The 27636-nt window shown below is 49.1% G+C and overlaps 1 protein-coding gene and 1 long non-coding RNA gene across 4 annotated transcripts in view; one reads left to right on the forward strand and one right to left on the reverse strand.

The window, feature by feature from the left end:
- lcat (lecithin-cholesterol acyltransferase) overlaps nt 1–21165 on the forward strand; it is a 44868-nt gene extending 23703 nt beyond the window's left edge. For both annotated transcript variants that reach the window (XM_085991197.1, XM_085991196.1), the window contains one exon: nt 16571–21165. In XM_085991197.1, coding sequence (XP_085847323.1) covers nt 16571–17112 — 542 coding nt within the window. In that variant the 3' untranslated portion in view covers nt 17113–21165. The remainder of the gene's footprint in view (nt 1–16570) is intronic.
- Nucleotides 7781–27595, reverse strand: LOC147116343 (uncharacterized). 2 transcript variants are annotated; one of them, XR_015078786.1, is made up of 3 exons: nt 27512–27595; nt 8761–8918; nt 7781–8604 (listed from the first exon to the last, which is right to left on the reverse strand). It is a non-coding gene; the product is annotated as an uncharacterized LOC147116343 (long non-coding RNA). The 2 variants fall into 2 exon arrangements; XR_015078785.1 differs by lacking the exon at nt 27512–27595 and adding an exon at nt 12490–13826.
- Nucleotides 27596–27636: the final 41 nt, after the last annotated feature.

Consider the following 27636-nt stretch of genomic DNA (forward strand, 5'->3'; position numbering starts at 1 on the left):
TTGTTTAGAATTAAGTCCGGCGGGGTGAAGTGTACTACCAATTCTGGTAGGTCAGTCTGTCCGGAGGCTTCGTAAGCCTCTCCGATCGCCGCAGCGGTGGTGTTGCCTTATCCGGTGCTGGTGCCTTATCCGGTGTTGATGCTGGTGTTTGCGTGGTCGGCGAGGGCTCGTGGGGTTCCGGCATGCCGTCTGCCTGGGCTGAGGTTGGGGGGCGTGGTGGCGGTGTTTCCGGATCGGCTGAGGGTGCGAGGTCTCATAGGGAGACAGTGTCCTCCCGCCCGTCTGGGTACGCCACGTAGGCGTACTGGGGGTTGGCGTGCAGGAGGTTCACCCTCTCGACCAGGGGGTCCGTTTTATGGGCCCTCACGTGTTTCCGCAGCCAGACCGGCCCCGGGGCGGTCAGCCAGGTTGGTAGAGTGGTTCCCGTAGTCGACTTCCTGGGGAAAACGAACATTCGTTCATGGGGGGTGGTGTTAGTGGCCGTGCAAAGTAATGACCGGATGGAGTGCAGCGCTGTCGGGAGGACTTCTTGCCAGCGGGAGGTTGGGAGGCCCTTAGACTTTAAGGCTAAGAGGACGGCCTTCCATACCATCGCGTTCTCTCTTTCCACCTGACCGTTACCTCTGGGGTTGTAGCTGGTGGTCCTGCTTGCTGCAATACCTCTCTCTAGGAGGAATTGCCGGAGTTCCTCGCTCATGAAGGAGGAGCCCCGGTCGCTGTGTATATAGTTCGGGAACCCGAACAAGGCGAAGAGGGCATTCAGGCACTTAATGACCGTGCTACTGGTCATGTCGGGGCAGGGGAAGGCAAAGGGGAAACGGGAGTACTCATCAACGATGTTGAGGAAGTACACATTATGGTCAGAGGACGGGAGGGGCCCCTTAAAGTCGATGCTCAGGCGCTCGAAGGGGCGGGTGGCCTTGATCAGGCTTGCTCGGTCCGGCCTATAGAAGTGCGGTTTGCACTCCGCACAGGTCTGGCAGTTCCTGGTCATGGTCCTGACCTCCTCGATGGAGTAGGTCAGGTTGCGGGCCTTAATGAAATGGTAGAGTCTGGTGACTCCGGGGTGGCAGAGCTGGTCGTGGAGGGTCTGAAGCCTATCGATATGCGCGCTGGCGCATGTCATTCGTGAAAGGGCATCAGGGGATTCGTTCAGCTTGCCTGGCCGGTACAAGATCTCATAATCGTAGGTGGAGAGCTCGATTCTCCATCTCAAAATCTTGTCATTCTTGATTTTGCCCTTCAGCTTGTTATTAAACATGAAAGCCACCGAACGCTGGTCGGTGAGGAGGGTAAATCGTTTGCCTGCCAGGTAGTGCCTCCAGCGCCGTACTGCCTCCACGATCGCCTGGGCCTCTTTCTCGACCGACGAATGTCGGATCTCGGGGCCCTGTAGGGTCCTTGAGAAGAAGGCCACTGGCCTCCCCTCCTGGTTTAGGGTGGCGGCTAAGGCGAAGTCGGATGCGTCGCTCTCCACCTGGAAGGGGATGGACTCGTCCACTGCGTGCATCGTGGCCTTGGCTATGTCTCCCTTAATGAGGGAGAAGGCCGCGCACGCCTCCTCCGTGAGGGGGAAGGAAGTGGCTTTCAGTAGGGGTCTGGCTTTGTCCGCGTAATTGGGTACCCATTGGGCATAGTAGGCGAAAAGCCCCAGGGTTCTCCTAAGTGCTTTAGGGCAGTGGGGGAGGGGTAGCTCCATGAGGGGGCGCATTTTTTCTGGGTCGGGGCCGATGATTCCGTTCTCCACTACGCAGCCGAGGATGGCAAGGCGCGTGGTGTTAAACACGCATTTCTCCTTATTGTAGGTGAGGTTCAGCCGTTGGGCCGTACGGAGGAATTTCTCCAGATTCGCGTCATGTTCCTGCCGGTCGCGGCCGCAGATAGTGACGTTATCTAGGTAGGGGAATGTAGCCTGCAGTTCGTTCTGGTCAACCATCTGGTCCATCTCCCTTTGGAAGACCGAGACCCCATTAGTGACACCGAAGGGGACCCTAAGGAAGTGGTATAGGCGCCCATTCGCCTCGAAGGCGGTATACTGGCGGTCCTCAGGGTGGATAGGGAGTTGGTGGTAGGCCGACTTCAGGTCGATGGTCAAGAATACTTTATACTGTGCAATCTGATTGACCATGTCAGATATGCGGGGGAGGGGGTATGCGTCCAGCTGGGTATATCTGTTTATGGTCTGGCTGTAGTCGATGACCAGGCGGTTTTTATCGCCGGTCTTTACGACTACGACCTGGGCACGCCAGGGGCTGCTGCTCCCCTTGATAATGCCCTCTTTCAGGAGGCGCCGCACCTCAGAGCTAATGAAGGCTCTGTCCCCGGCGCTATACCGCCTGCTCTTGGTAGCGACGGGTTTGCAGTCAGGGGTAAGGTTAGCAAACAGAGAGGGTGGCGGGACCTTGAGGGTGGAGAGGCTGCAGGTGTTACGCGGTGGGCGGTTTAACGTTTGCTGGTTGTTGACTGTGAGTGGGGGGAGGGGTCCACCGTATGCTAGGGTTACGCTTTGGAGGTGGGATTGGAAGTCCAGCCCTAGTAGGACGGCAGCGCAGAGATGGGGGAGGACGAGGAGTTTAAAGTTTTTATACTCCGTGCCCTTAACCGACAGGGTCACGACACAGTAGCCGCTGATGTCCGTGGCGTGGGACCTTGATGCCATCGAGATTCGGCTGCGCGTTGGTAGGACAGAGAGGGAGTAGTGGCTCACCGTGTCTGGGTGGATGAAGCTCTCCGTGCTTCCGCTGTCGAACAGGCAGGTCGTGGCGTGGCCGTTCACTTTGATGTCCATCATTGACTTGGACAGATGGTGCGGGCGGGCTTGGTCCAGGGTGACGGAAGCTAGTGTGTAGCTGAGCGAGTCGTTGTCATCTGCGGGCGAGGCGGTCGGGCGTGGTGAGTAAAATGGCGTCTCCCACGAGGTAGGGCAAAATGACGGAGAAGATGGCTGCCCCCGTAGCTCACGAGGCACTATTGGGGTCGGTTGCCTTAATCAAAGATGGCCACCCCCATGACTCATGTGTGGGGATGCTGGCCTCAGTTGCCCTAAACAAAGATGGCCGCCCCCATGACTCATGTGTGGGGATGCTGGCCTCAGTTGCCCTAAACGAAGATGGCCGCCCCCATAGTTCGCATGCGGCACTGCTGGCCTCTGAGGATCCGCTCCTGCAGGCCTTGGAGAAGTGGCCTTTCTTCAGGCAGGTTTTGCATATGGAGTTCTTGGCTGGGCAGCGCGACCTCGGGTGCTTCTCCTGGCCACAAAAAAAACAGCCGGCGGCCCGATCGCGGATGCCCGATGTCGGGGCCGGTGCCGGGGGTGGCGGGGCCGGTCGGGTCCGGGACGCCGACGCAGAGGTAGGTCCCGGGGGCGGCGCTGGGAAGGGTGCTGTGGTAGGGGTCGGGCCCGAGTCCCAGGGTCGCGAGCAGTACCTGGTGAATGCTTCCTGATCTTGGTGGGCCACTTCCAGGGAGATAGCGAGGGCTTCAGCTTTTTCCATGCTGAGGTCTTTAGCTTCCAGCAGTCTTTGCCGTGAGTACTCGGACCGTAGGCCTTTCAGGAATGCGTCGCGGATATTATCTTCAGTATTTTCGGCTGCCGACACCGATTTAAAGTCACAGTTCCTGGCGAGTGCATATAGCGCCTGTGAGAATTCGGCTACTGATTCTCCTGGCTGTTGCGGCCGTGATCTTAGGAGGTGCCTAGCGTACATGTAGTTTACCGGGGTCCGGTACTTCTGTTTCAGCAGGTTGATGGCGGTCTCGTAGGTAGTCATGTCCTCGATGAGAGTGTATACTCTCGGGCTCAGTTGTGCCTGCAGGACACTTAGTTTGGATGCCTGAGGGACGCTGGATTCTCTCAGGTATGATTCGAAGCAGACCAGCCAGTGTTTAAAGTCTGCGGCTGAGTTTGCTGCTCGTGGGTTCAGGTCCAGGTACGGCGGTCTGAGGGCTCGCAGCCAAGCTGGCTGGTGTGGCTGTGCTCCTGGGAGCTGCGCTGGTGGCTCCTCCGCCGGTTGTGACTCGTTGTCGGACATCATTAAATTTAGTCAATAAAATTGATATACCTATCAATTCCTCCAATAAAAGGCGAAGAGTTACGAAGGTGACTAAAGGTATTTATTGACTAAATAACAGAGCCCACTCTCGTGGGTGATCCGATCCAAGCAGGAGGAATACCAGCCAGTCGCTCACCTTTATACCTGGCCTGGTGGGTGGAGCCAAGGCGGAGTCGGCAGTGGTCATCCCAGGTATAGCAGTGTGGCAAGAGGCGACCTCGTACCGTGATACAATAGTGGTCAGTGATACAGTTATAACGAACAGTGGTGAACAGTGCTAACTACTAACAGTGATACGATAGTGAACGTGGTTTACCACACTGACGGAGTTCCTCGCTCATGAAGGAGGAGCCCCGGTCACTATGTATATAGTTCGGGAACCCGAACAAGGCGAAGAGGTCGTTCAGGCACTTGATGACCGTGGTACTGGTCATGTCTGGGCAGGGGAAGGCAAAAGGGAAACGGGAGTACTCATCAACGATGTTGAGGAAGTACACATTGCGGTCAGATGACGGTAGAGGCCCCTTAAAGTCGATGCTCAGGCGCTCGAAGGGGCGGGTGGCCTTGATCAGGCTTGCTCTGTCCGGCCTATAGAAGTGCGGTTTGCACTCGGCGCAGGTCTGGCAGTTCCTGGTCATGGTCCTGACCTCCTCGATGGAGTAGGTCAGGTTGCGGGCCTTAATGAAATGGTAAAGTCTGGTGACCCCGGGGTGGCAGAGGTCGTTGTGGAGGGTCTGAAGTCTATCAATATGCGCGCTGGCGCATGTAATTCGTGAAAGAGCATCAGGGGGTTCGTTCAGCTTACCTGGCCGGTACAAGATATCATAATCGTAGGTGGATAGCTCGATTCTCCACCTCAAGATCTTGTCATTCTTGATTTTGCCCCTCAGCTTGTTATTAAACATGAAAGCAACCGAACGTTGGTCGGTGAGGAGGGTAAATCGTTTGCCTGCCAGGTAATGCCTCCAGTGCCGTACCGCCTCCACAATTGCCTGGGCTTCCTTCTCGACCGACGAGTGTCGGATCTCGGGGCCCTGTAGGGTCCTTGAGAAGAAGGCCACCGGCCTCCCCTCCTGGTTAAGGGTAGCGGCTAGGGCGAAGTCGGATGCATCGCTCTCCACTTGGAAGGGGATGGACTCATCCACTGCGTGCATTGTGGCCTTGGCTATGTCTCCCTTGATGAGGGAGAAGGCCGCGCACGCTTCCTCCGTGAGGGGGAAGGATGTGGACTTCATGAGGGGTCTGGCTTTGTCCGCATAATTGGGCACCCATTGGGCATAGTAGGCGAAGAGCCCCAGGGTTCTCTTAAGTGCCTTAGGGCAGTGGGGGAGGGGTAGCTCCATGAGGGGGCGCATTCTTTCGGGGTCGGGGCCGATGAGTCCGTTCTCTACTACACAGCCAAGGATGGCAAGGCGCGAGGTGTTAAACACACATTTCTCCTTATTGTAGGTGAGGTTCAGCCGTTGGGCCGTACGGAGGAATTTCTCCAGATTCACGTCATGGTCCTGCCGGTCGCGGCCGCAGATGGTGACGTTATCTAGATAGGGGAATGTGGCCTGCAGTCCGTTCTGGTCAACCATCCGGTCCATCTCCCTTTGGAAGACCGAGACCCCGTTGGTGACACCGAAGGGGACCCTAAGGAAGTGGTATAGGCGCCCATTCGCCTCGAAGGCGGTGTCCTGGCGGTCCTCGGGGTGGATAGGGAGTTGGTGGTAGGCCGACTTAAGGTCGATGGTCGAGAATACGCGGTATTGTGCAATCTGATTGACCATGTCAGATATGCGGGGAAGGGGGTATGCGTCCAGCTGGGTGTATCTGTTTATGGTCTGGCTGTAGTCGATGACCAGGCGATTTTTATCGCCGGTCTTAACGACCACGACTTGGGCACGCCAGGGGCTGTTGCTCCCCTCGATAATGCCCTCTTTCAGGAGGCGCCGCACCTCAGAGCTAATGAAGGCTCTGTCCCCAGCGCTGTACCGCCTGCTCTTGGTAGCGACGGGTTTGCAGCCGGGGGTGAGGTTAGCGAACAGGGAAGGTTGCGGCACCTTGAGGGTGGATAGGCTGCAGGTGTTACGCGGTGGGCGGTTTAACATTCGCTGGTTGTCGACTGTGAGTGGGGGGAGGGGTCCACCGTATGCTAGGGTTACACTTTGGAGGTGGGATTGGAAGTCCAGCCCTAGTAGGACGGCAGCGCAGAGCTGGGGGAGGACGAGGAGTTTAAAATTTTTATACTCCGTACCCTTAACCGACAAGGTCACAACACAGTAGCCGCTGATGTCCGTGGCGTGGGACCTCGATGCCATCGAGATTCGGTTGCGCGTTGGCAGGACAGGGAGGGAGTAGTGGCTCACCGTGTCTGGGTGGATGAAGCTCTCCGTGCTTCCGCTGTCGAACAGGCAGGTCGTGGCGTGGCCGTTTACTTTGATGTCCATCATCGACTTGGACAGGTGGTGTGGGCGGGCTTGATCCAGAGTGACGGAGGCTAGTGTGTAGGTAAGCGAGTCGTTGTCGTCTGCGGGCGAGGCGGTCGTCGGGTCCGGAGGCCCGGTGGCAGTCGGGCGTGGTGGGTAAAATGCCGTCTCCCACGAGGTAGGACAAAATGGCGGAGAAGATGGCTGCTCCCATAACTCACATGAGGCACTATTGGGGTCGGTTGCCTTGATCAAAGATGGCCGCCCCCATGACTCACGTGTGGGGATGCTGGCCTCAGTTGCCTTGAAAGAAGATGGCCGCCCCCACAGTTCGCATGAGGCACTGCTGGCCTCTGAAGATCCGCTCCTGCAGGCCTTAGAGAAGTGGCCTTTCTTCCTGCAGGTTGAGCAGGTAGAGTTCCTGGCTGGGCAGCGCGACCTCGGGTGCTTCTCCTGGCTGCAAAAGAAGCAGCCGGCGGCCCGATCACGGGTGCCCGATGTCGGAGCCGGTACCGGGGGTGGCGGTCCCGGTCGGGTCCGGGACGCCGACGCTGAGGTAGGTCCCGGGGGCGGCGCTGCGAAGGGTATTGCGGTAGGGGTCGGGCCCGAGTCCCAGGGTCGCGAGCAGTACCTGGAAAACGCCTCCTGGTCCTGATGGGCCACCTCTAGGGAGAGAGCGAGGGCTTCAGCTTTGTCCAGGTCGAGGTCTTTAGCTTCAAGCAGTCTTTGCCGTGAGTAGTCGGACCGTAGGCCTTTCACAAAGGCATCGCGGATATTATCTTCCGTATTTTCAACAGCCGTCACCGCTTTAAAGTCACAGTTCCTGCCGAGTGCTTTTAGCGCCCGTAAAAATTCAGCTACAGACTCTCCTGGCTGTTGCGGGCGGGATCTTAGGAGGTGCCTGGTGTACATGTAATTTACCGGGCTCCGGTACTGCTGTTTCAGTAGGTTGATAGCGGCCTCGTATGTAGTCATGTCCTGGATGAGTGCGTATACTCTCGGGCTCGCTTGGGCGTTCAGAACTCTTAGTTTGGATCTCTGAGGGACGCCGGATTCTTCCAGGTAGGATTCGAAGCAGCCCAGCCAGTGTTTGAAGTCGAGGGCTGAGTTTGCTGCCTGTGGGTTTAGATCCAGGTACGGTGGTTTGAGGGCTTGCAGCCAAGCCGGCTGGTGTGGCTGGTGTAGCCCGGTGTCTGAAAGCTGCTGTGGCTGTGCTTCTGGGAGGGCTTCTGGCTGGCCAGTAGTAGACATCTTTAAAATTTAGTCAATAAAATTGATATACCTATCAATTCGTCCAATAAAAAGCGACGAGTTAGGAACGTAACTAAAGGTTTTTATTGACTAAATAACAGAGCCCACCCTCGTGGGTGATCGGGTCCAACAAGGAGGAATACCAGCCAGTCGACTACCTTTATACCTGGGCAGGTAGGTGGAGCCATGGGCGGAGTCGGAGGTGGTCAGCCCAGGTATAACAGCGCGACAAGAGGCGACCTCGTATAGTGATACAACAGTGAGAACAGTGAGAACAATACAACAGTGATAACTATAGTGTAACGATAGTGAACGATAAAAGTGGTTTACCACACCCATCTATCCTCCATAGATGACCAGCTATTTAGAGTGTTACCATGTTCTCCTGAGTCTGCCGATTTATGTCCTGCATGGAGGTGGCCATCCTTTCCATGGCAGAACCTACAGTTGCCAGTGCGTGTGCCATGGCGTTGCTCATATTTGAGATGGACTCCTCCATTCTCTGCACACTCGTAGTCACCGTGGTTGCAAACCCTGTCAGAGCCTCCTGAACGTGTTCCTGAAGCTCCAGGATCGCCCTCTTCCTGGATGGCCCCCGAGGCTCAGCGTCTGCATGTAGCTCAGCAGAGCTAGGAGACTCCTACGGCCTCCGACGAGGAGTCTCACTGCTGTCTCTGTCTCCACCATCTGCTCTTGCTCATTTGTGAGCTGTGATACACCAGGTGATAACACTACTCTATCTCACATTGGACCCACAAAGGTGTGCGTCTCTCTGCTGGTGCTGGGTGCACTCATTTCTGCTGATGCTGCTCCCTCAGAGGCTGGAGGATCCTCCAAGGAGTGCTCCTGCTCTTCCTCCTGGACAGTGGGGGAGGGGGCACTTGATGGTCCTGTGGGAGAGTAATGACATGAGTTAGACATGTGATATGTAGATTGCAGACACATCCCATTATGCACATGATGAGCATTCAATTTCTCTTGACATCAGACCCCATATGAATCATTCATGAATGCCAACTAAGATGTGAGGAAAATAATTGGGTCACCAGGTTGTTCTAATGAGCCCCTCTCCATCCCCCACTTCAGGTTGGTCAACGATTCCTGTTATGTCCAGAGCTGCCTCCTCAGCGTTGGTGAGCACAGCCAATGATGGTGGTCCTCCTCCTGTTCTCTCCCTCTCCCTCTTATTGTGGGATCTCTTTTCCTGCAATGAGGGAAACAAGAGAAGTTTGAGTGAGAGTGATGGAATGAGTGTAAAGAATAGATGGGATAGATGTTTAGAGGGAGACTATGATGGAGTGGGGTACCAATACCAAGTTGCCTCCTTTTGAGTTATTAGTTGTTGTCATTGCATAACGATGAGAGCGAGTCTGAGGGGTGCATAGTAACATGGGGATGTGATTCTGTACATAGGGAGAGAGGGATGGGTGATGGTGAAAGGGATGTTGGGGTGAGTAAGGATGTGCAGGAGTAGGGTTGGCAATACAGAGTGATGGAGATGTGATGACAGGCACAGCAGAATGAAGGTAAGTGTGCTTTTATACTCACCTTTCCTGAACGCAGAAGATCATTAAACCTCTTCATACATTGCAGGTGCGAACAAACACACACCTTGCAGTGCCCTCCTCAGCTATTTGCAGCCAGGCTGCCTTCGTCTGATGAGGAGGTCTCCTTTCATCCCCAGGGAATAGAACCTCCCTGCATCCCCTGATTCCCTCCACAAGAACATGGAGGGGTCATCATTGAAACGTGGTGCAGCCCTTTGACTATCTGCAGTCATTGTTGCCTGAACCAGCACTCAGGAGCATTAAATCAGAATTGAGAGCAAATGGGGACATGGCTCCTTAAATATACTGGCAACAAATGTGTCATCAGGTGACATCACCAGACCCGCACCTTGTAATTAGGCTGGGTAACGCGCAGGTCGGGCTTAACAAGCCCAATTAACGTAAAATCCTTTTCGCAGAGTGGCTGGAGCCGGGAGCAGGAGTAGGACCCGCCAATGACCTCTCCCGCCGCAATCCCGCCTCCGATGGCGAAATCGCGGCCGTTCTCTCCGCATCTTCCCTGTCCAACCCATTCATAATTTTAAAGACCTCTATCAGGTCTCCTCTAAGTCTTCTCTTTTCTAAAGAAAACAATCCCCAACCTGTTCAATCTTTCCTGAAACCGGTAGGGCAGGATTTTCATTGGGCCGTGGAGTCGGGATTGGAGGCGTGCGGGGGGTTAAAATCCCGAAATCAGGGGTCCCGACCCCATCCCACACCCAAACCCGCCTCCATGCCAGTTTCAAAGGAGGCGGGTACCCGCCCCGTACTGGGACCCGCCTACCCGAGGCGGGAAGGGATTCGTGCCAATTAACTGCCTGTTAACAGGTAGTTAACAGGCAGTTTTTAGCCTAATCCCTATTTTTAAGGTTGAAGTGTGGGATTCCCGACGGCTCCAAACCATGCCAAGTTAGAGGAGGCGGGCTGTCGGGTTGAAGGACTTGGAAGGGTCGAGATGTCAGTGTTCAGGTGAGTGATGGGTGCATGAGTCCAAAGGTAAGTGTGTTTGGTGTGTCTAAAGTGATTAAATAAATTTTACATACCTTTTCTTACCTTATCAGCCTTCCTTCCTTTAGGTCTCGGGAGTCCCTCATCTCACTGGCACAGAAAGCAGAATGGCCGCGAACTGTGAAAAGTGACAGCCTGCAGCTTTCTGTGCAGGAGAGATTTCTAACTGAGTCTGTGAAGAAGGACTCGTGTTAGAAGTAAGACTGTCAGTGTTTGACAGCTTCAAACAGCTGTGAAACGCTGATATTTCATCTGTCAAAACCTCTTGACAGATGAAATTTCAGTCTGTGACGTCACCTGTTGCCGGGTGGCCCTTAATTGGCCTGCTGAGCCTGCTGGGTGGGCTCAACAAGGTCAATCAAGTTAAAATCGCGTGGATTGGCCGCATCTCGATGGAGGCGGGACTACAACCCCGAAAGTTGTAGTCCCGCCTCCAACCCGACTCCTGAATGAAAATCCTGCCCGTAATCTCTCAGTTCTGGTACCATCCTTGTAAGTCTTTTATTGCACTTTCTCCAGTGCTTCTATGTCCTTTCTATAGTAAGGAGACCAGAACTGTGCACAGTACTCTAAGTGCGGCCTGACCAGGGACTTATACAAGTTTAACATAACTTCTCTACTTTTGAATTCTATACCCCTAGAAATAAATCTCAGTGCATTGTTAGCAGTTTTAATTGCTTTGCTGACCTGCGGTGATGCTTTTAATGATTTGTTCACCTGTATCCCGCGATCCCTTTGCTCTTCTACCCCATTCAGTTTCTTAGTTTCTAAAGTAGCATGGGCCAGATGGAAGCCAGATTGAAGGGACTGAAATGGAGAGGGAGGCCTGGAAACCACAGGAAATTAACCATTTAACCATTGTTGGCTGGATATTGCTGGTATATATTTTAATAAACCAGTATAGATTTCTTGATTTGGGAAAAGCAAAAATGGATAAACATAAATACATATATATACTGGGGGAGCCCGGCGTTGCCAGGGCGGTTTAAATCGAGTCCCAGGCTTTCGGCCCTGTCTCTCTGTCCCTCTGCGAATCTGCTGCCGGGCAACATTTCTACCTTTTAATACCTTCAGAGATGAAAGTGAAAGTAGTTATAAAACGTTTTTGGTAAATCTTATGTTATCTTTAAAAGAGATACTAACTTTTTCGAAGCTGGATTAGCAGATCTTGAGCTAGGCCCGTTTTGCATTGTTTTTTAAGCTAAACATTTCTAGCTTTGCTTTCGGCCCTGTCTCTCTGTCCCTCTGTGAATCTGCTGCCGGGCAACATTTCTACCTTTTAATACCTTCAAAGCTGAAAGTTAAAGTACTTATAAAACATTTTTGGTAAATCTTATGTTATTTTTAAAAGAGAGACTAAGGCCTAGAAATTGGGTTTTGGCGCAGCGACGGCTTTAGCGCCGGAAGTTAGTGCCGGAGCTAAGTCGCGCTGGGCGGGCCAAAAATTCACTACTTCTGTGCCCAAACGGCTGCCGGCGCTGCTGAAAGCTGTTAGCGCCTGAAAACTGGCGCTATGCGCTGAATTTCGGCGCTATTCCGGCGCTGCGGCGCCCGCTGCGGTAGGTTCGGGAAGTGCAGGCCTCCTCCTTCCCTTAAGGAGGAGCTGCCTGCACCCGGCCGCGGCCCGCGATAATCTTTTTAAAAATGAGCCCGGCACCTCGGACAAGTGCCGGGCTTGCTTCTGTTCCGGGGGGGGGGGGGGGGGAAGTCCGGGGAGGGAGCTGCGGCCAGGCGGGCGGCGGGAAAGCGGCCGGCCGCCGCGGGGCCTTTAATGCGCCGGCGCAACGTTCTGTAAGGCACCTCTGCCAGAACGTTGCTTGCGGCTGCCACGGGCGAGGCGGCCGCAACTCAATTTCCGAGTTCGGGCGGGTTACCATGGCAACCGGGACGCTGCGCACACCGATGACGTCATCGGTGCCGGCGCAGCGCTACCGGCCTAACGCCGATTTAGGGCCCCTGTCAATTTCAAAACTGGCCATAACTTCGCCGCTAGGCCCTCTAGCGCCTCAAAAGCGGCGCTAAGGCCAGTGAATTTCTAGGCCTAACTGTTTTGGGCCGGGCGGTTTAAATGGAGTCCCAGGCTTTCGGCCCTGTCTCTCTGTCCCTCTGTGAATCTGCTGGCGAGCAACATTTCTACCTTTTAATACCTTCAAAGATGAAAGTGAAAGTAGTTATAAAACGTTTTTGGTAAATCTTTTTGAAAAAAAATAAGATACTAACCTCGATGAGCATATTTTTAGGTTGAGGCAATGGCTGCCAGATCCCTGAGATGAAAACGATTAGTCCCGCCCACACACACACCGATTGGTCAACCATCAGGTGACTGAACTGTAGGATTGGTCAATCATGACGGCACAGGATTGGTGGACCTTGACATCAGTCAATCAATGCTAATGAGCGGATAATGAGTGGAATTTTGAAGGTTTTTTGTATAACGCGCGAACAATTAGGAGTGGTTCATGGTATGGGGGGAGGAGGTGGATCTAGGAGTGGTTCATGGTATGGGAGGGTGAGGTGGATCTAGGAGTGGTTCATGGTATGGGGGGAGGTGGATCTAGGAGTGGTTCATGTTATGGGAGGGTGAGGTGGATCTAGGAGTGGTTCATGGTATGTGGGGAGGAGGTGGATCTAGGAGTGGTTCATGGTATGGGAGTGTGAGGCGGATTTGGGAGTGGTTCATGTTATGGGGGGGCGGATCTCAGAGTAGTTTGTGGTATGGAGGGGAGGAGCTGGGTCTAGGAGTGGTTCATGGTATGGGGGTGGGGGAACCTGTCCTCACTAGCCACCTCTGTCCCCTCCCTCTGGCAATCTTTACCCCAGACAGAATAAAATCAAATCTCTTCCCTCTAGTAGCATAACATCAATGCAGCACACATGCACTTGATTGAGGTATTTAAAATAATGAAACTCTGTCCATGTGGATAGACTATTTGAGCTAGATGGGTTAAGGAGAACCAGGGTCATGTGTATAAGTTATGTAAGCATAGAACTAGGTTAGATGTCAGGAGGTTTTATTTTTGCAGTTGGTCATTGGCCTTTGGAACAAGTTGCAGGCTCGTACACTGAATGTGGATTCACTGCAAACATTCATAAAGGAGCTGGCCGAGTTCCTAGTTGTGGTGGTATCAGTGTACAAAAGGTGGGTGGAAAAACAAAATATAATGCGGTCAAAGTCTATAAATGGGCAGTACTATGAAAAATGATATTCAATACAGCTAAATGGAAGGTATTAGACATGGGATGAGAAAAATAGGAGGCACACTGACTTAGTGAGAGGTTAAAGGATATGGGAGTGTGGTTGCTGCATAGTTTGTCCATACACTGTGGATCAGTAATGAATGAAGCTAACAGAATGCTGTGTTTTACAGCCAGATCATGACAGTATAAATCTAAGGCCAGCATGATAAAACTTTAGCGTTCTATGGTCAGGCCAACCCTCGATACTATGTTCAGTTATGGTCATCGAGACACAAAGGAAACATCTAATCCTGAAAGCAGTACAGAAAGAGCCATGAGGCTGATCCTTATTGGCAGACAACTACATTATGGAGACAGTCTGGAAAAATTCAGATCATCCAGCATTGAAAGGAAACAATTGAGCAGAGACATTATAGAGATATAACATCCTAAGTGGAGTAGAAAAGATAAATCGGAGCAGTATTTCATGTTAAACCATGGCAATGGAAAAAAGAGACATAGCTACAAGAAAGAAAGAACTTGCATTTATAAAGTGCTTTTCACATTATCAGGACATTCCAAAGTGCTTCACAAACAATTATTTTTGAACTGTAGTTGTTATTGTTTTAACAGCCAATTTCCATATAGCAAGGTTCCCACAAACAACAAGTTGGCAGCATTTATTTGCAACACCAGTGGGTTGGACTAGATTTCTGATTGGTCCCCTTGGAGGACAAGACACATCCAACAGTTTGTTTGCAATGTGAAATTTGATCCAGTCTTGTCATCCAGCCTACAGAAAGTGGAAGTGTAGTTAGCTTTGTGACGATTTTCTGTTATCTAGTGTTCTGCAATTGTAATTATAGTTGTTCTTGGCTGGTAACCAAAACGGCTCTCATCAAAGTCACTAATGACATCCTTTGTGACTGTGACAAGGGTAAACTATCCCTCCTCATCCTTCTTGACTTGTCTGCAGCCTTTGACATGGTTGACCACTCCATCCTTCTCGAATGCCTCTCCACTGTTGTCCAGCTGGGTGGGACTGCACTCGCCTGGTTCCATTCTTATCTATCTAATCATAGCCAGAGAATCACCTGCAACAGCTTCTCTTCCTGCTCCGCATTGTTATCTCTGGTGTCCCCCCAAGGATCTATCCTTGACCCCCTCCTATTTCTCATCTGCATGTTGCCCCTTGGCGACATCATCCGAAAACACAGCATCAGTTTCCACATGTACGCTGACAACACCCAGCTCTACCTCACCACCTCTTCTCTCGACCCCTCCACGGTCTTTAAATTGACATCCAGTTCTGGATGAGTAGAAATTTTCTCCAATTAAATACTGGGAAGACCGAAGCCATTGTTTTCAGTCCCCGCTGGCCTTAGATTTATACTGCCACAAACTCCATTCCCTAGCCACTGACTCCATCCCTCTCCCTAACATCTGTCTGAGGCTGAACCACACTGTTCGCAACCTTGGTGTCAAATTTGACCCCAAAATGAGCTTCCGACCACATATCCGCAGCATAACTAAGACCGCTTATTTCCACCTCTGTAACATCGCCCTTGCCTCAGCTCATCTGCTGCTGAAACCCTCATCCATGCCTTTGTTACCTCTGGACTTGACTATTCCAATGCACTCCTGGCTGGCCTCCCACATTCTACCCTACGTAAACTTGAGGTGATCCAAAACTCGGCTGCCCGTGTCCTAACTCGCACCAAGTCCCGTTCACCCATCACATCTGTGCTCGTTGACCTAGATTGGCTCCTAGTTAAGCAATGCCTTGATTTCAAAATTCACATTCTTGTTTTCAAATCCCTCCATGGCATTGCCCCTCCCTATCTCTGCCCCACAAACCCCACCCCCCCACCCCCACCCCGAGATATCCACGCTCCTCTAATTCTGCCCTCTTGATCATCCCTGATTATAATCGCTCAACCATTGGCGGTCGTGCCTTCTGTTACCTAAGCCCTAAGCTCTGGAATTCCCTGCCTAAACCTCTCCGCCTCCCTACCTCTCTTTCCTCCTTTAAGACGCTCCTTAAAACCTACCTCTTTGACCAAGTTTTTGGTCACCTGCCCTAATTTCTCCTTATGTGGCTCAGTGTCAAATTTAGTGTCTTATAATACTCCTGTGAAGCACCTTGGGACGTTTTACTACATTAAAGGCACTATATAAATACAAGTTGTTGTAGTTGTAAAATAAAAAGATTTTATACTCTAATTAGTGGGTTAGTTACTTCTTTGGAGTTTTATTAGTTTTTTTTCTTCTGAAAGTGATAAAAATTCTTTAATTCAGAATGAAAGGACCATGTGTGTGGTGTGTGGGGTGCGTCTGTGGGTACATGTGTGGGGTGCATGTGTGTGGGGTCCATGTGTGAGGTGAGTGGGTGTGTATGATCCGTGTGTGTGGTGTGCGTGTGTGTGGGTGCATGTGCGTATCCAATCTTCTGACACACCAGCGAGTTCACACTGGGGAGAGACTGTTCACCTGCTCTGTGTGTTAGAAGGGATTCACTCATTCATCCAACCTACTGACACACTACCAAGTTCACACTGGGGAGAGGCCAGCCACCTGTTCAGTGTGTGAGAAGGGATTCACTAATTCATCCACGTCTAAGAGGAGGGAGAATGTGACCCATCTTCCCATCTGGATCACGTTCTCACTCTTGTCCCCCCCACCCCCTTTAGACCTGGATCACATTCTTCCCCCATCCCTACTGTACTCTCTGTGCTCTAACCCCCCTCTGAGTACCTGGAATGGCCTGTCACATAGGTTAGTGGAACTAAAAATTCAAAAGATAGTTGGATACTCTGATGGGTTTCTATGGAAGGATGAGCTGAATGGGCCGGGTGGAAGAATAGCCTCCCTCATCTGTACAAAGCTTTCTGATCTGCTGATCTGACCTGAACATCCAATCACCAAGAAAGTGCAGTGAGATGTTTATAAACTTCCTAAGAAGACCAATTTCATAAACATAAAACATAAGGGGGAAGAGAAAACAAATGGAGCAAATTACTTTCTATGAAAATGAATCTTCTCTCCATTATACAATATATTTTATCATTAAAGAGAAAGGAGATTACAAGATTGTGTTTTTCTTTCTTCAATACACATTTTCTAGGGGACAACTATGGCCTCGCTCTTGACCTCCTGAAGATACGGGAGCAGCAACGAATGACGACAACCAACCCTTGGCTGCTTCCCACCAGACGGGCCTGGCCAGCAGACCACATCTTCATCTCCACACCAAACTACAACTACACGCACGATGACTACCGAAAGTTCTTCACTGATATAGGATATGAAGAAGGCTGGTTCAAGTGGCAACGCAGCAAAGGTCTTCTGTCTGACTTGCCTCCACCGGGGGTGGAAACGTACTGTATGTATGGAGCTGGAATCCCAACGCCAGTGACTTACATATACGATGAAGGCTTTCCTTCCAGCCAGCCAGTACAGATTGTCTATGGTGATGGTGACAACACTGTTAGTATGAAAAGTTTGTCTCTGTGTAGAGAATGGAAGAACCAGCAAAAGCAGAAAGTTCATGTTATAGAATTTCCTGGCACACTTCATTTAGACACGATTTATGACATTCAAGCTTTAGAAGTCATTCAAGGTATAGTGTTAGGAAATTATTCCAAACAACAAAATTCTAGAAATTAGATGTGGTTTTCTCAGTGATGGGATGCCCCCTGATTCAGACAGCAAAAGCTTAGATTTCTAACCCATGCCTTTAGACTGGAATGGGTTTCTCTGAGAGGGTAACAAAGGCCTTTGTAATAACTGCATCCACTGCTAGATTCACTGCCATCTTTGGTTATTTATATACAGGAATTCTGAACTTGCAAGCTACAAATTACTGATGAGTGATGACCATGCCTGCTAAAATGGGGTTTACATGAGGTGTGCTTTTATTTAAGAAATCTAAGCCTAGAAATCAGCACCGGGGATATTAGCAAACAAAAGCTTAACAAGTTCATAGGGCAGTCCTCTGTATGTTATCTTATATAGAGGCGTTAACCCATTTAAGTAACATCTCAAATTAACACCTCTTTAAAATTCCTGAGGAATGTCACACAAGCAAATTAATTGTCAGACTGCTAATATCACCAACGGTAATTTCTAGAAAGCTCTAGAAAGTTACAGCCTCAGTGAATAGGCTTAATTCAGAGAAAGGCCATTTTGTTTAATTGTAATGTTATTGTTTAAAAAAAAGGATTCCCAATCCTGAAGAACATGAATGAGTTGACTTGTCCATCACAACTTGTCCATATTCTGGGCAAGCATTGTCAGTTCTCAGACAAACCACTGGAGGGCACACTTTGAAAAAAACATCCTATAGAGGGAGTGAGCTGGCGTCAGTCGTGTGTGGAAAAGGAACTTGAAATGTTTAAATGTTGAAACATTAAAAAAAATTGATGTTTAATGCTGCAGATTAAACTTAAAAAAAAAATGTTTTAATCGTTATATTTTAATGCAAGATTTAACCAGTACAAATGAAGCTGCTGAAGCAGCAATGAAGCTAATTTGGGATAGAAGTGGATGCAGTTATTACAATGAAAAGGCCTATCGATGCCTTTGTATCCCCCTCAGAGAAGCCCATTCCAGTCTAAAGGCATGGGTTGGAAATCTAAGGTTTATGCTGTCTAGATTAGCTCCTTTCCCCATTCTAAGTGTTGAAGTATGTGCACGCCTCTATGATTTAAAAGCTGTGGAATCCCTTTATCATGGGTCCATATTGGAATTGAAAACTAAATGTATTTTGTATAAATGTTAAATCATCTATAAAATGAAAAGTATTGCATCCAACACATGTCCATCATGCCACAGCTTTCAGCGGTGTCACATGTCAGCAGAGTTAAAAGAAACCATGCAATGGGTTAGACCCTGGCCTCTGACCTCTAAAACTTGGGTCCAGATCTCTCCCAACCTCATTAGTTTGTTGGCCGTAAAGGCCCCTCTGTGAAATGAATTTGGACAATCTCAATCCCATTACCTCGTGGGCACAGAACTGTCCCTCGTTCAGCCTGAATTGGCGTTCTCACTCAGCGAGAGGCCACAGGATGGCTGGTGTGGGAAATGTCACACTGCTGCAGTGGAGGCCACTTTCCTGAGGTGGGGTTTCAGCAAACTGTTGGGGCAGTGCAGTTCATCATTCTCTATCTGGCTGTGCTATACCTGACCTGGAAGTACTCGATGCTGACACGAGCAAAATCTCACTCTACAATGCTTCAGTAGGTAAATAAATAAAGTTGGGAGTTTTATGAAGTACAACTTTATTTAATTTTGAAACCTCTATTGCCAAAAGTAGTGAATAAAGCTGGGCGGCAAAGCAGTCTAACAAGGCTATTAAAATGGGTGCTGCTTGTATGGATCCCGCGGGGCATTCTGGGTGTAATGAATATACTTGGAACTGGATATGTGATTACACTGAATAAGCTACTTTTTTGTACTGTTCAAGTGACAAGTGGGGGGTGGGTTGCTGGGTTGTGGACATGGGTGAGAGGTATACATCTCCACTGAAAATATTTTTCCTGTCCTAATATCTCCTTCTTTAGCTTGGTGTCAATATTTGTCTTGTGAATAAAAGTTTGGACAAAGATCTAAGTTTTAAGGAGGTGTCTTAAAGGAGGAGAGAGAGGTGGAGAGATGGAGAAGTATAGGTAGGAAATTCCAGAGGTTACGGCCTTGACAGCTGAAGGCACGGCCGCCAATGCTGAAGCAAAGTGAGCAAGGATTTGCAAGGGTCCAGATTTACATACATAAATACAAAGCTACATAAATAAATATCTGCATGTAATATGGTGAGCAGCTCATTACATTTACTGTCACCTGTTCAGGCCTTTTTATATTGAAAACCAGGAAATACAGAAAATTTTACTTCATTTTTTGCTTATTTACATTTTTGCTTCTTTACCAAATATATCTGCAACAGTAATTAGAATATTTAAGAAGAATTTTTGGATAAAACATTTTAAAATTCATACCTTTCATTCAGAAACTCCTTTTAAAGTAGAATAATGGTACAACAGCCCTTTAATAATTTTCTACCTGTTGATATGAATAAGGTCACGTTTATTTCCAACACCAGATTTCTGATTGGTCACCTTGGAAGAAAAGACCTGATTTCTGATTGGTCATCTTGGAGGACAAGGCACACCCAGCAATTTCTCTGGAACGTGTAATTAGATCCTGCCTAAGTAATCAAGTACTTTGCAAAGTGTAATTCAAGCCATTCTGACTGCGAGGCTCCAGACAGAACAGAGCTCACTTGGAACAAACAGGGCTCACCCTCATGGGTTAAGACATTCTCCCTCTCCCCCAAACAAGTTCCTGCCCCCCCAACAAGTTCCTAACCTTCCTCCCACCCACTGAGTTTCTGACCTTTTCCCTCCCAACAAGTTCCTGACCTGCCCCCACCCCCAAGTTCCTGACCTTCTCCCCCACCCCCACCCTTGGCTCCTGACCTTTTCTCCCCAACAAGTTTCTGACCACCCTCACCTCCCATAGATGGGGCATTGTGTGTGGGTCACGGATTGTTAACCGGTTTTTTGGTTATGAAGTGAATAGTGACAGTGACATGACTTCTGGATTTCGTCCAGTCCAATGATGTCGCTTGCCATAAACGCACCGAGCTTTCTAAGAAATCAACCAGGGCTAGGGGGAGGAGAGGGAGAACATGGTAAAGGAGATGGGGTTGGAGGAATGTGATCCGTCTTACCATCTGGATCACATTCTCGCTGTCATCTTCCCCCCCCCTACCTTTAGACCTAGATTACGTTCTGCTCCCCATCCCCACTGTGCTCTCCGTGCTCTTTACTCCCCCCCTCACTGCCGAGTTCCTGAACTTCTCTCCCCTGAGCTCTGACCTCCTCTCCCCCAAGTTCCTGACCTCCTCTCCCCTTCAATCCTCTCTCCCCCCTTTCTCTCTCTCCCACCTCCTATCTCTCCTCCTCTGATCACCTTTCTCTCACTCCCACTCTGATTCACCCTCTCTCCCCTCCGATTCCCTCTCTCTCCTCGCTCTCTCTCCCCCTCCGATCCTCTCTCTCACCCTCCACTCCTCCCTCTCTCTCCGCTTTCTTCCCCTCCAATTCCCTCTCTCTCTCTCTCTACCTCCCCTCTCTCTCTGCCCCCTCCAATTCCCTCTCTCTTTCCCCGCTCTCTCTCCCTCCTCCGATCCTCTTTCCCCCCTCCGATTCCCTCTCTCTCTCCCATTTCGATCCTCTCTCTTTCCCCCCCCCTCCCCCACACCCACGGCCACCAACAGATCCAGTGACCTTCTCCATATGAAGCCGAGGAAAGCATGGCCCAAGGTGCAGGACCCAACTGTTGTGTACTGCGCATGTACGGCTCCAGAATACCATGCGCATGCACAGAAGGCCGCAAATATGTTCGTGCAAATATGAATAATATGTCTATGAATAATTGTCTTTGGGTACTGAGTAGAAACATAAAAGAAATGGTGTGAGCATTTAGAATACATCGCAAAATATAAAGATCATGCACTGAAACTTGCCATTGTTTAAAGTTGTATTTGTCTCAAAATGTAATGTGCTGTAAACAACCCTTTCAGTATAATAACCTACATTTTATTTCAAGATAATTACTTCAGAAAAGGTTGGAGTGCTTGCTTTACATACATTGCATGTACAAACAAGCCCTTGTACAGAGTTACACATTATTTACTTTAATAAAGTACAAAACCTCATGGTTTATGTTGTTGTCACATTTTTATATAACACAAAATTACCTCACAAGCTTCCCAGCTTTTCTACTGGATTGGAAGGCGTGGGATTTACAAACAACGAGTCTTGGCCTGCTCTATGAATGCTCATTGGACTCAGAAGGGAAAGATACTTAACTGCAGTCTGGAGCCAAAATTAAGAAGGATGGGGCTTTCCTTGATTGACATTGAAAACAGCCATGTAGGATGATGCAAAGAATTTACAGTTCAGCCAGGCCCAACTCAATAGTTCATGCTCCAGCCATGTATCCAAATTGAGGCTCAGGCACCTGACAAAGGAGTAGGCCTCTCTCTAAGAGAACGTTGCTCACGGATTTACAACAATGTACAGGTAATCCCCACGGTAAACATTTTATGCAGATTTGGGTTGATTTATTGCTTTCTTACATTAGAAATGTTACTTCCACCTGTAACTTTTCAGCTGGGAAAAATTCAAGATGGCAGCTCCAGCTAACATCACAAAACTTTTGCAATAATTTTACTGATTCAACTTCAATTAGTGGAAGCTGTTTCTGATTGCATTTTTTGATTTGTATGTTTCTTTTCCAGCTTTAGCATGATGGTTTTCAGTTGTTGATTAGAATGGTGTCCACCTGTTCAGTTGAGATTTGTTGCTGTTTTATGAGCCAATCAGCAAGAAATTTGCATATAAGGTGTGACATTGAAGTGTGATAATAGGAAGTGTGCTGATAATGTGCACCACTTTTAAATAAATACTTTTGGATCCCCATTCTGTTCTTTTATCAGATGTGGAAAGCTATACAATATACAGTAACATAAAATATATACCTTGTGGTGCAGTGGTGAAAGCACCCAGGGCCTGAAATGTAGGCCAACCTCACCGTGCCCGTTGCCCGCCCGAAACCCACCTCAAACCCTTCCTGTCTAAACATAATCAGGTCATAATGAGGATATGTAAATAGGGTATGCAATTAAATGATCTGCAAAGAATAGGTGAGCAGTTCTACATCACAGCCCCTCAGACGAACTTGTTACGTCTCTGTATTTGGTTCCTTGTTTATGAAAAAAATGTCACTTTCATTCCCAGTTTTATGACTACATATTAAAGACATCGTTACCTTTCCAAAATTGCACAAATTCTACAATGTTGTTAATTGGCGAGGGGGTGGGGTGGGGTGGGGGAGGGGCACGGTCAGTGTACTCTTTTGATGATGCACTAAACAAATAAACTGTAACTTGAAACATTAAAGGAAACTTAATAAATTAAATTAAAATTTGGTTGCCGGGGGTGATGATGCGCTCCAGTCACTGCGGTGCCCACCAGTCGCGGAAGGCCTCGAGCATACCGCCGGACACCACATGCTCCATCTCCAGGGCCACCCGGGCGCGAACGTAGCCACAGAAGAGAGGCAGGCAGTCGGGCCGAACGATCCCCTCAACCACCCGCTGCCTGGACCAGTTAATGGCCACTTTGGCCAGGCCCAGAAGCAGTCCTACGAGGAGGTCCTCCGATCTGCCCACTCCCCTCCGCACCGGGTGACCAAAGCTCAGGCGCGTCGGACTCAGTCAGTGTACTCTTTTGATGGGGTGTTTAAATAAATTGACTGTAAATTAATAAAACTTTAAATAAAACTTAACAAATCAAATTAAAATTTGGTTCACCGAATTGATAATGCACTCCAGTCCCCGCGGCGCCCACCGGTCGCGGAATGCCTCAAGCGTGCCGGCGGACACCGCATGCTCCATCTCCAGGGCCACCCGGGCGCGAACATGGCCGCGGAAGAGAGGCAGGCAATCGGGCTGGATGACCCCCTCGACCGCCCGCTGCCTGGACCAATTGATGGATTTTTTGGCCAGGCCCAGGAGCAGGCCCACAAGGAGGTCCTCCGATCTGCCCGCTCCCCTCCGCACCAGGTGACCAAAGATCAGGCGCGTCGGACTCAGTCAGTGTAAGTTGGCTGAGCGCAGCAAATATACAGGAATCAACTGAGAGGCCTCAACCTCGCACCGCTGAGCAGGACACACGTGTGATTAAGGATCCATATAAAATAGATTCAATTATGCAGGGTTTGCATTTATTTTTGCTGAAACTGGCTTGAAATTGTCATGTGCCCCAAAACATATATTTTATTGTGGAACTGAATCAGTGCTTTGCTGGACTTCAGGAAGGTTTGTTGCTGATGCAGGTCTTGTTATTTTTATAATGATGATTTTGCATTATCAGTAACGTAGGTAGAGGCAAGTCAGCTGCTGCTGGTGAATGGCTGGGCAATGAAAAGAGCTGTCGGAGCAATTTTAGCAGGTGCATCTAGGGGGCTCTGGTGGCGTGATCCTCTCAGAATATTTTCAGTTTTGACATTTCATTTGGTGCATTTTAAAATATATTGCAGTAGAAAGTATTCTTCATAAACATAACCACTAAACTGAACAAATACACATTAACAGTGACTCTTGTGTGTTGTGGTAATTATTAGGAAAATCTTTATCTTTAAATAACTGTTGTCTATTTTAGTTAACCAGAAAATCAGTTCAGGCAAGAAATAATACTTGTAGTCTTTTTATAACAACTAATGGCTCCCAAATCACTTTGACCTGGTGCGGAGCTCAGGGCCACGAGGAGACATGGAGGGGAGTTCAAGACTGTGGCAACACCAGCGGAATGGCCCACAAATCAGATGCCAGAAGGGACAGGCCCTCCTTCATTTCACTCCCTGGAAGTGTATGCTGCCGTTTTTAGAAGCAGAAATGTGAGCATACACTTCTCTTCTGAGATTAAAAGTGGATATATGGCTTACACCCACATTAACCCTCCTCCCCTACTGTACCCAAGGTGGGGGATTGGAGGGGGTGGGGGTGGAGGGAGTCTGAATATAGTAGAAACATGCTCTGTGTTACTGCTAAAGGATCCATTTACTGTGATCCCTGAAGGTCACTGGTTCTGTACCACTATGCACATTATTCATACTGGCGATAGATCAGGTCTGTATTCTGTGATGTTAACTTAATCCGATCAGTTGATAGGTTCCTGATCTCAATCATTGTCCAGATGTGGGTGTCCTGTGAGGATAGAATTGAGCTTGGCTGTGATGCACACAGCGTCAAATAGCCTGCTCATTGTCTATGCTCACACTGTAAGAACAGACATTTTTTTGAGGCACCAAAGGGCTGAGACTGCTCATGGAGACATTTTCTTAAATGAGCAGTGGGGGGAAGCTTTATTTAGTATTTTTTAAAGAGGGCAGCTCGGCACAAGAAGGCAAAGAGAAAAAGCATCAACACTCAAAGATAAAAGGGGACCAACTTTGTGAAGGGTTTCAAAACCACAGATGCATTTATGGGGAAGCTAGATAAGAGCATGAGGGAGAAAGGAATAGAAGAATATGCTGATAGGGTGAGATGATGTAAGGTGAGAGGAGGCTTATGTGGAACATAAACACTGGCATAGACCAGTTGGGCCGAATGGCCTGTTTCTGTGCTGTTAAATTCTGTGTAATACTTTCCCTCTAGTCCCCATTGCTTCCCAGGTCATACACCAACTGCGGCCAAAAAAGAGGGCGAATGATCAACTCCAAGGCTGGTCCCCACCAATGCCCCTGAAATGCCCCTGGAGGGTGCTTGACAACCTGAGGAGAACGTTCTGCTTTTCCCTCTCTCCCATGATGAGAGTTGTCTCCCCTGGTGAGTTCTCAGCTTCTTGATGAGGGTTGTCTCCCCTGGTGAGTTCTCAGCTTCGTTATTAACACATACAGAAGGATGTAACTGGTAAAATAGATAAGGGAGAACCAGTGGATGTGGTGTATTTGGACTTTCAGAAGGCTTTCGATAAGGTCCCGCATAAGAGGTTAGCGTGCAAAATTAAGGCACATGGGATTGGGGGCAAGGTATTGACTTGGATAGAGAACTGGTTGGCGGACAGAAAGCAAAGAGTTGGAATAAACGGGTCGTTTTCCGAGTGGCAGGCAGTGACTAGTGGGGTACCGCAAGGATCGGTCCTAGGACCCCAGCTGTTCACAATATATATTAATGATCTGGATGAGGGAATTGGATGTAATATCTCCAAATTTGCAGACGACACAAAGCTGGGTGGGAGGGTATGCTGTGAGGAGGATGTCATGAAACTCCAGTACGATTTGGGCAGGTTGGGTGATTGGGCAGAAACATGGCAAATGCACTATAATGTGGATAAATGTGAGGTTATCCACTTTGGTGGCAAAAACAGGAAGGCAGATTATTATTTGAATGGCAATAGATTGGGAGAAGGGGAAGTGCAAAGAGACCTGGGTGTTCTTGTGCACCAGTCGCTGAAGTAAGCATGCAGGTGCAGCAGGCGGTTAAGAAGGCAAATGGTATGTTGGCCTTCGTAGCAAGAGGGTTCGAGTACAAGAACAAGGATATCTTGCTGCAGTTGTACAGGGCCTTGGTGAGACCGCACCTTGAGTATTGTGTGCAGTTTTGGTCACCTTACCCGAGGAAGGACGTTCTTGCCATGGAGGGAGTGCAGCGAAGATTCACCAGGCTGATACCTGGGATGGCAGGAATGACGTACGAGGAGAGATTGTGTCAATTGGGCTTATACTCACTGGAGTTTAGAAGATTGAGAGGGGATCTCATCGAAACCTATAAAATGCTGTCAGGTCTGGACAGACTAGATGCAGAAAGGCTGTTTCTGATGGCCGGGGAGTCCAGTACCAGGGGTCATAGTCTAAGGATAAGGGGTAAGCCATTTAGGACTGAAATGAGGAGGAATTTCTTCACCCAGAGAGTGGTGAACCTGTGGAATTCTCTGCCACAGAGGGCGGTGGAGGCCAGTTCATTAAATATATTCAAGAAAGAGTTGGATATATTTCTTGAGGCTAAAGGGATCAAGGGATATGGGGAGAAGGCAGGGACAGGGTACTGAATTTGGATGATCAGCCATGATCTCATTGAATGGCGGAGCAGGCTCGAAGGGCCGAATGGCCTACTCCTGCTCCTATTCTTCTATGTTTCTATGAACCAGCATGGGAGATGGCGAATGCCAGCTCTCCTCCAGTATCTTGTCCAAGTGGCAATTCTACACCGTGAGGGGCAGCAGGCTATTTGACCATGGAGGGCATCGCAATCATACCTGATCCTGTCCTTGCCTGCTGATTACACACATGCAAATACTTTGCAGCAGGAATGACTGATCATGAACAGGAGCCCTGACTGATCTCCCCCTCCCCCACTCCTCCACTCTCTTGGCCAATTGTAGGGCTTTTTCTGCTGTGTTGCATGTAGAGGAAAAATCACAGATTTTCACACCAGAACGAATTGGAAACAAAGTGGGCCAATATACAGTGGATATTAGGTTGACCCTCAGAACAGAAGCTATTCCATTGCATCTGCGTTGGTATAACTTCCAGGGATTGATATATTCCACAGGGAGCCTCTCCGGCTGAAGTCGAATCTCTTATTAGGAGCATCACCTCCGTGCCAGTCAACGAACCAATGAAAGTGTTCTTCCCAATGACTGAAACATCGGAACCTTGGGCATTGGAACCTGAGTGGGATCCCAGCTCTGATGCCGGTTATCAGATTCCTTGTTTTGTTGTGTGTTAGTTGCTACAGCTGGGAAGCAGTTTCTTAACCAACTTGCCTCCGAGAGTAAGCACTGTTATCGCGCAATACCTCCCCCCTCCTCTCAGCCCTTGTACATTTATATTAACACCTGAACCCATCAGGAGAAATTGTGTAAATGGCCCTGTATTCTGCACCACCTTTCATCGGTTGATTACACAATTTGTACTGTATGTAAAAGTAAAAGGCCCATATATAAAAGTAATATCTTGCATTTATATAGCACCTTTCATGACTTCAGGATGACCCAAAGTGCTTTACAGACAATTATGTAATGTAGGAAATGCAGCAACCAATTCGCGCACAGCAAGCTCCCACAAACAGCAACGAAGATGACCAGATAATCTGTTTTTTAGTGATATTGGTTGAGGGATAAACATTGGGGGGACCTCCCCTGCTCTTCTTCAAAATAGTGCTTTGGAATCTTTATTGTCCGCCTTAAGAGAGATTTACGAGAGATACTGTTTCAAAAAAACATTTTAGGAGAGAAGGAAAACTGGAGAATAAACAGAGGCGAATAATTTATACCAGAATCGGTGACAACTCGGCCTGTTGTATGTTCCATACGAAAAGAATGCTCGCGGGGGCTGGAGTGCGCAGTGGGCACAGTTAATAAACATTATTATTTAATTTCATAAGTTTCCTTTTGGTTAGTTGTGCCCTTTAAATAAAAAGGGAGCTTGTTTTTTTCCCTTTCTCTGCTATGAGACGGGGCAACCCAGCGTCTCCCTATTGGTTTATTTAGAAAAGGCATACCAACAGAATGCTGAGGGTGGCGTCTTGCAATCGGCCTAGTTTTGATTGGTAGTGGCTGGCGGCGGGGTGGTTGCGCCTTGCTGTGTCGGGGGCTGCTGCTCGTTGCGATGGATGGGCCGAGTGGC

This window comes from Somniosus microcephalus, chromosome 6 (assembly GCF_052327205.1).
Source record: "Somniosus microcephalus isolate GS21.2 chromosome 6, FLI_Smic_1.0, whole genome shotgun sequence".
Classification (NCBI taxonomy): domain Eukaryota; kingdom Metazoa; phylum Chordata; class Chondrichthyes; order Squaliformes; family Somniosidae; genus Somniosus; species Somniosus microcephalus.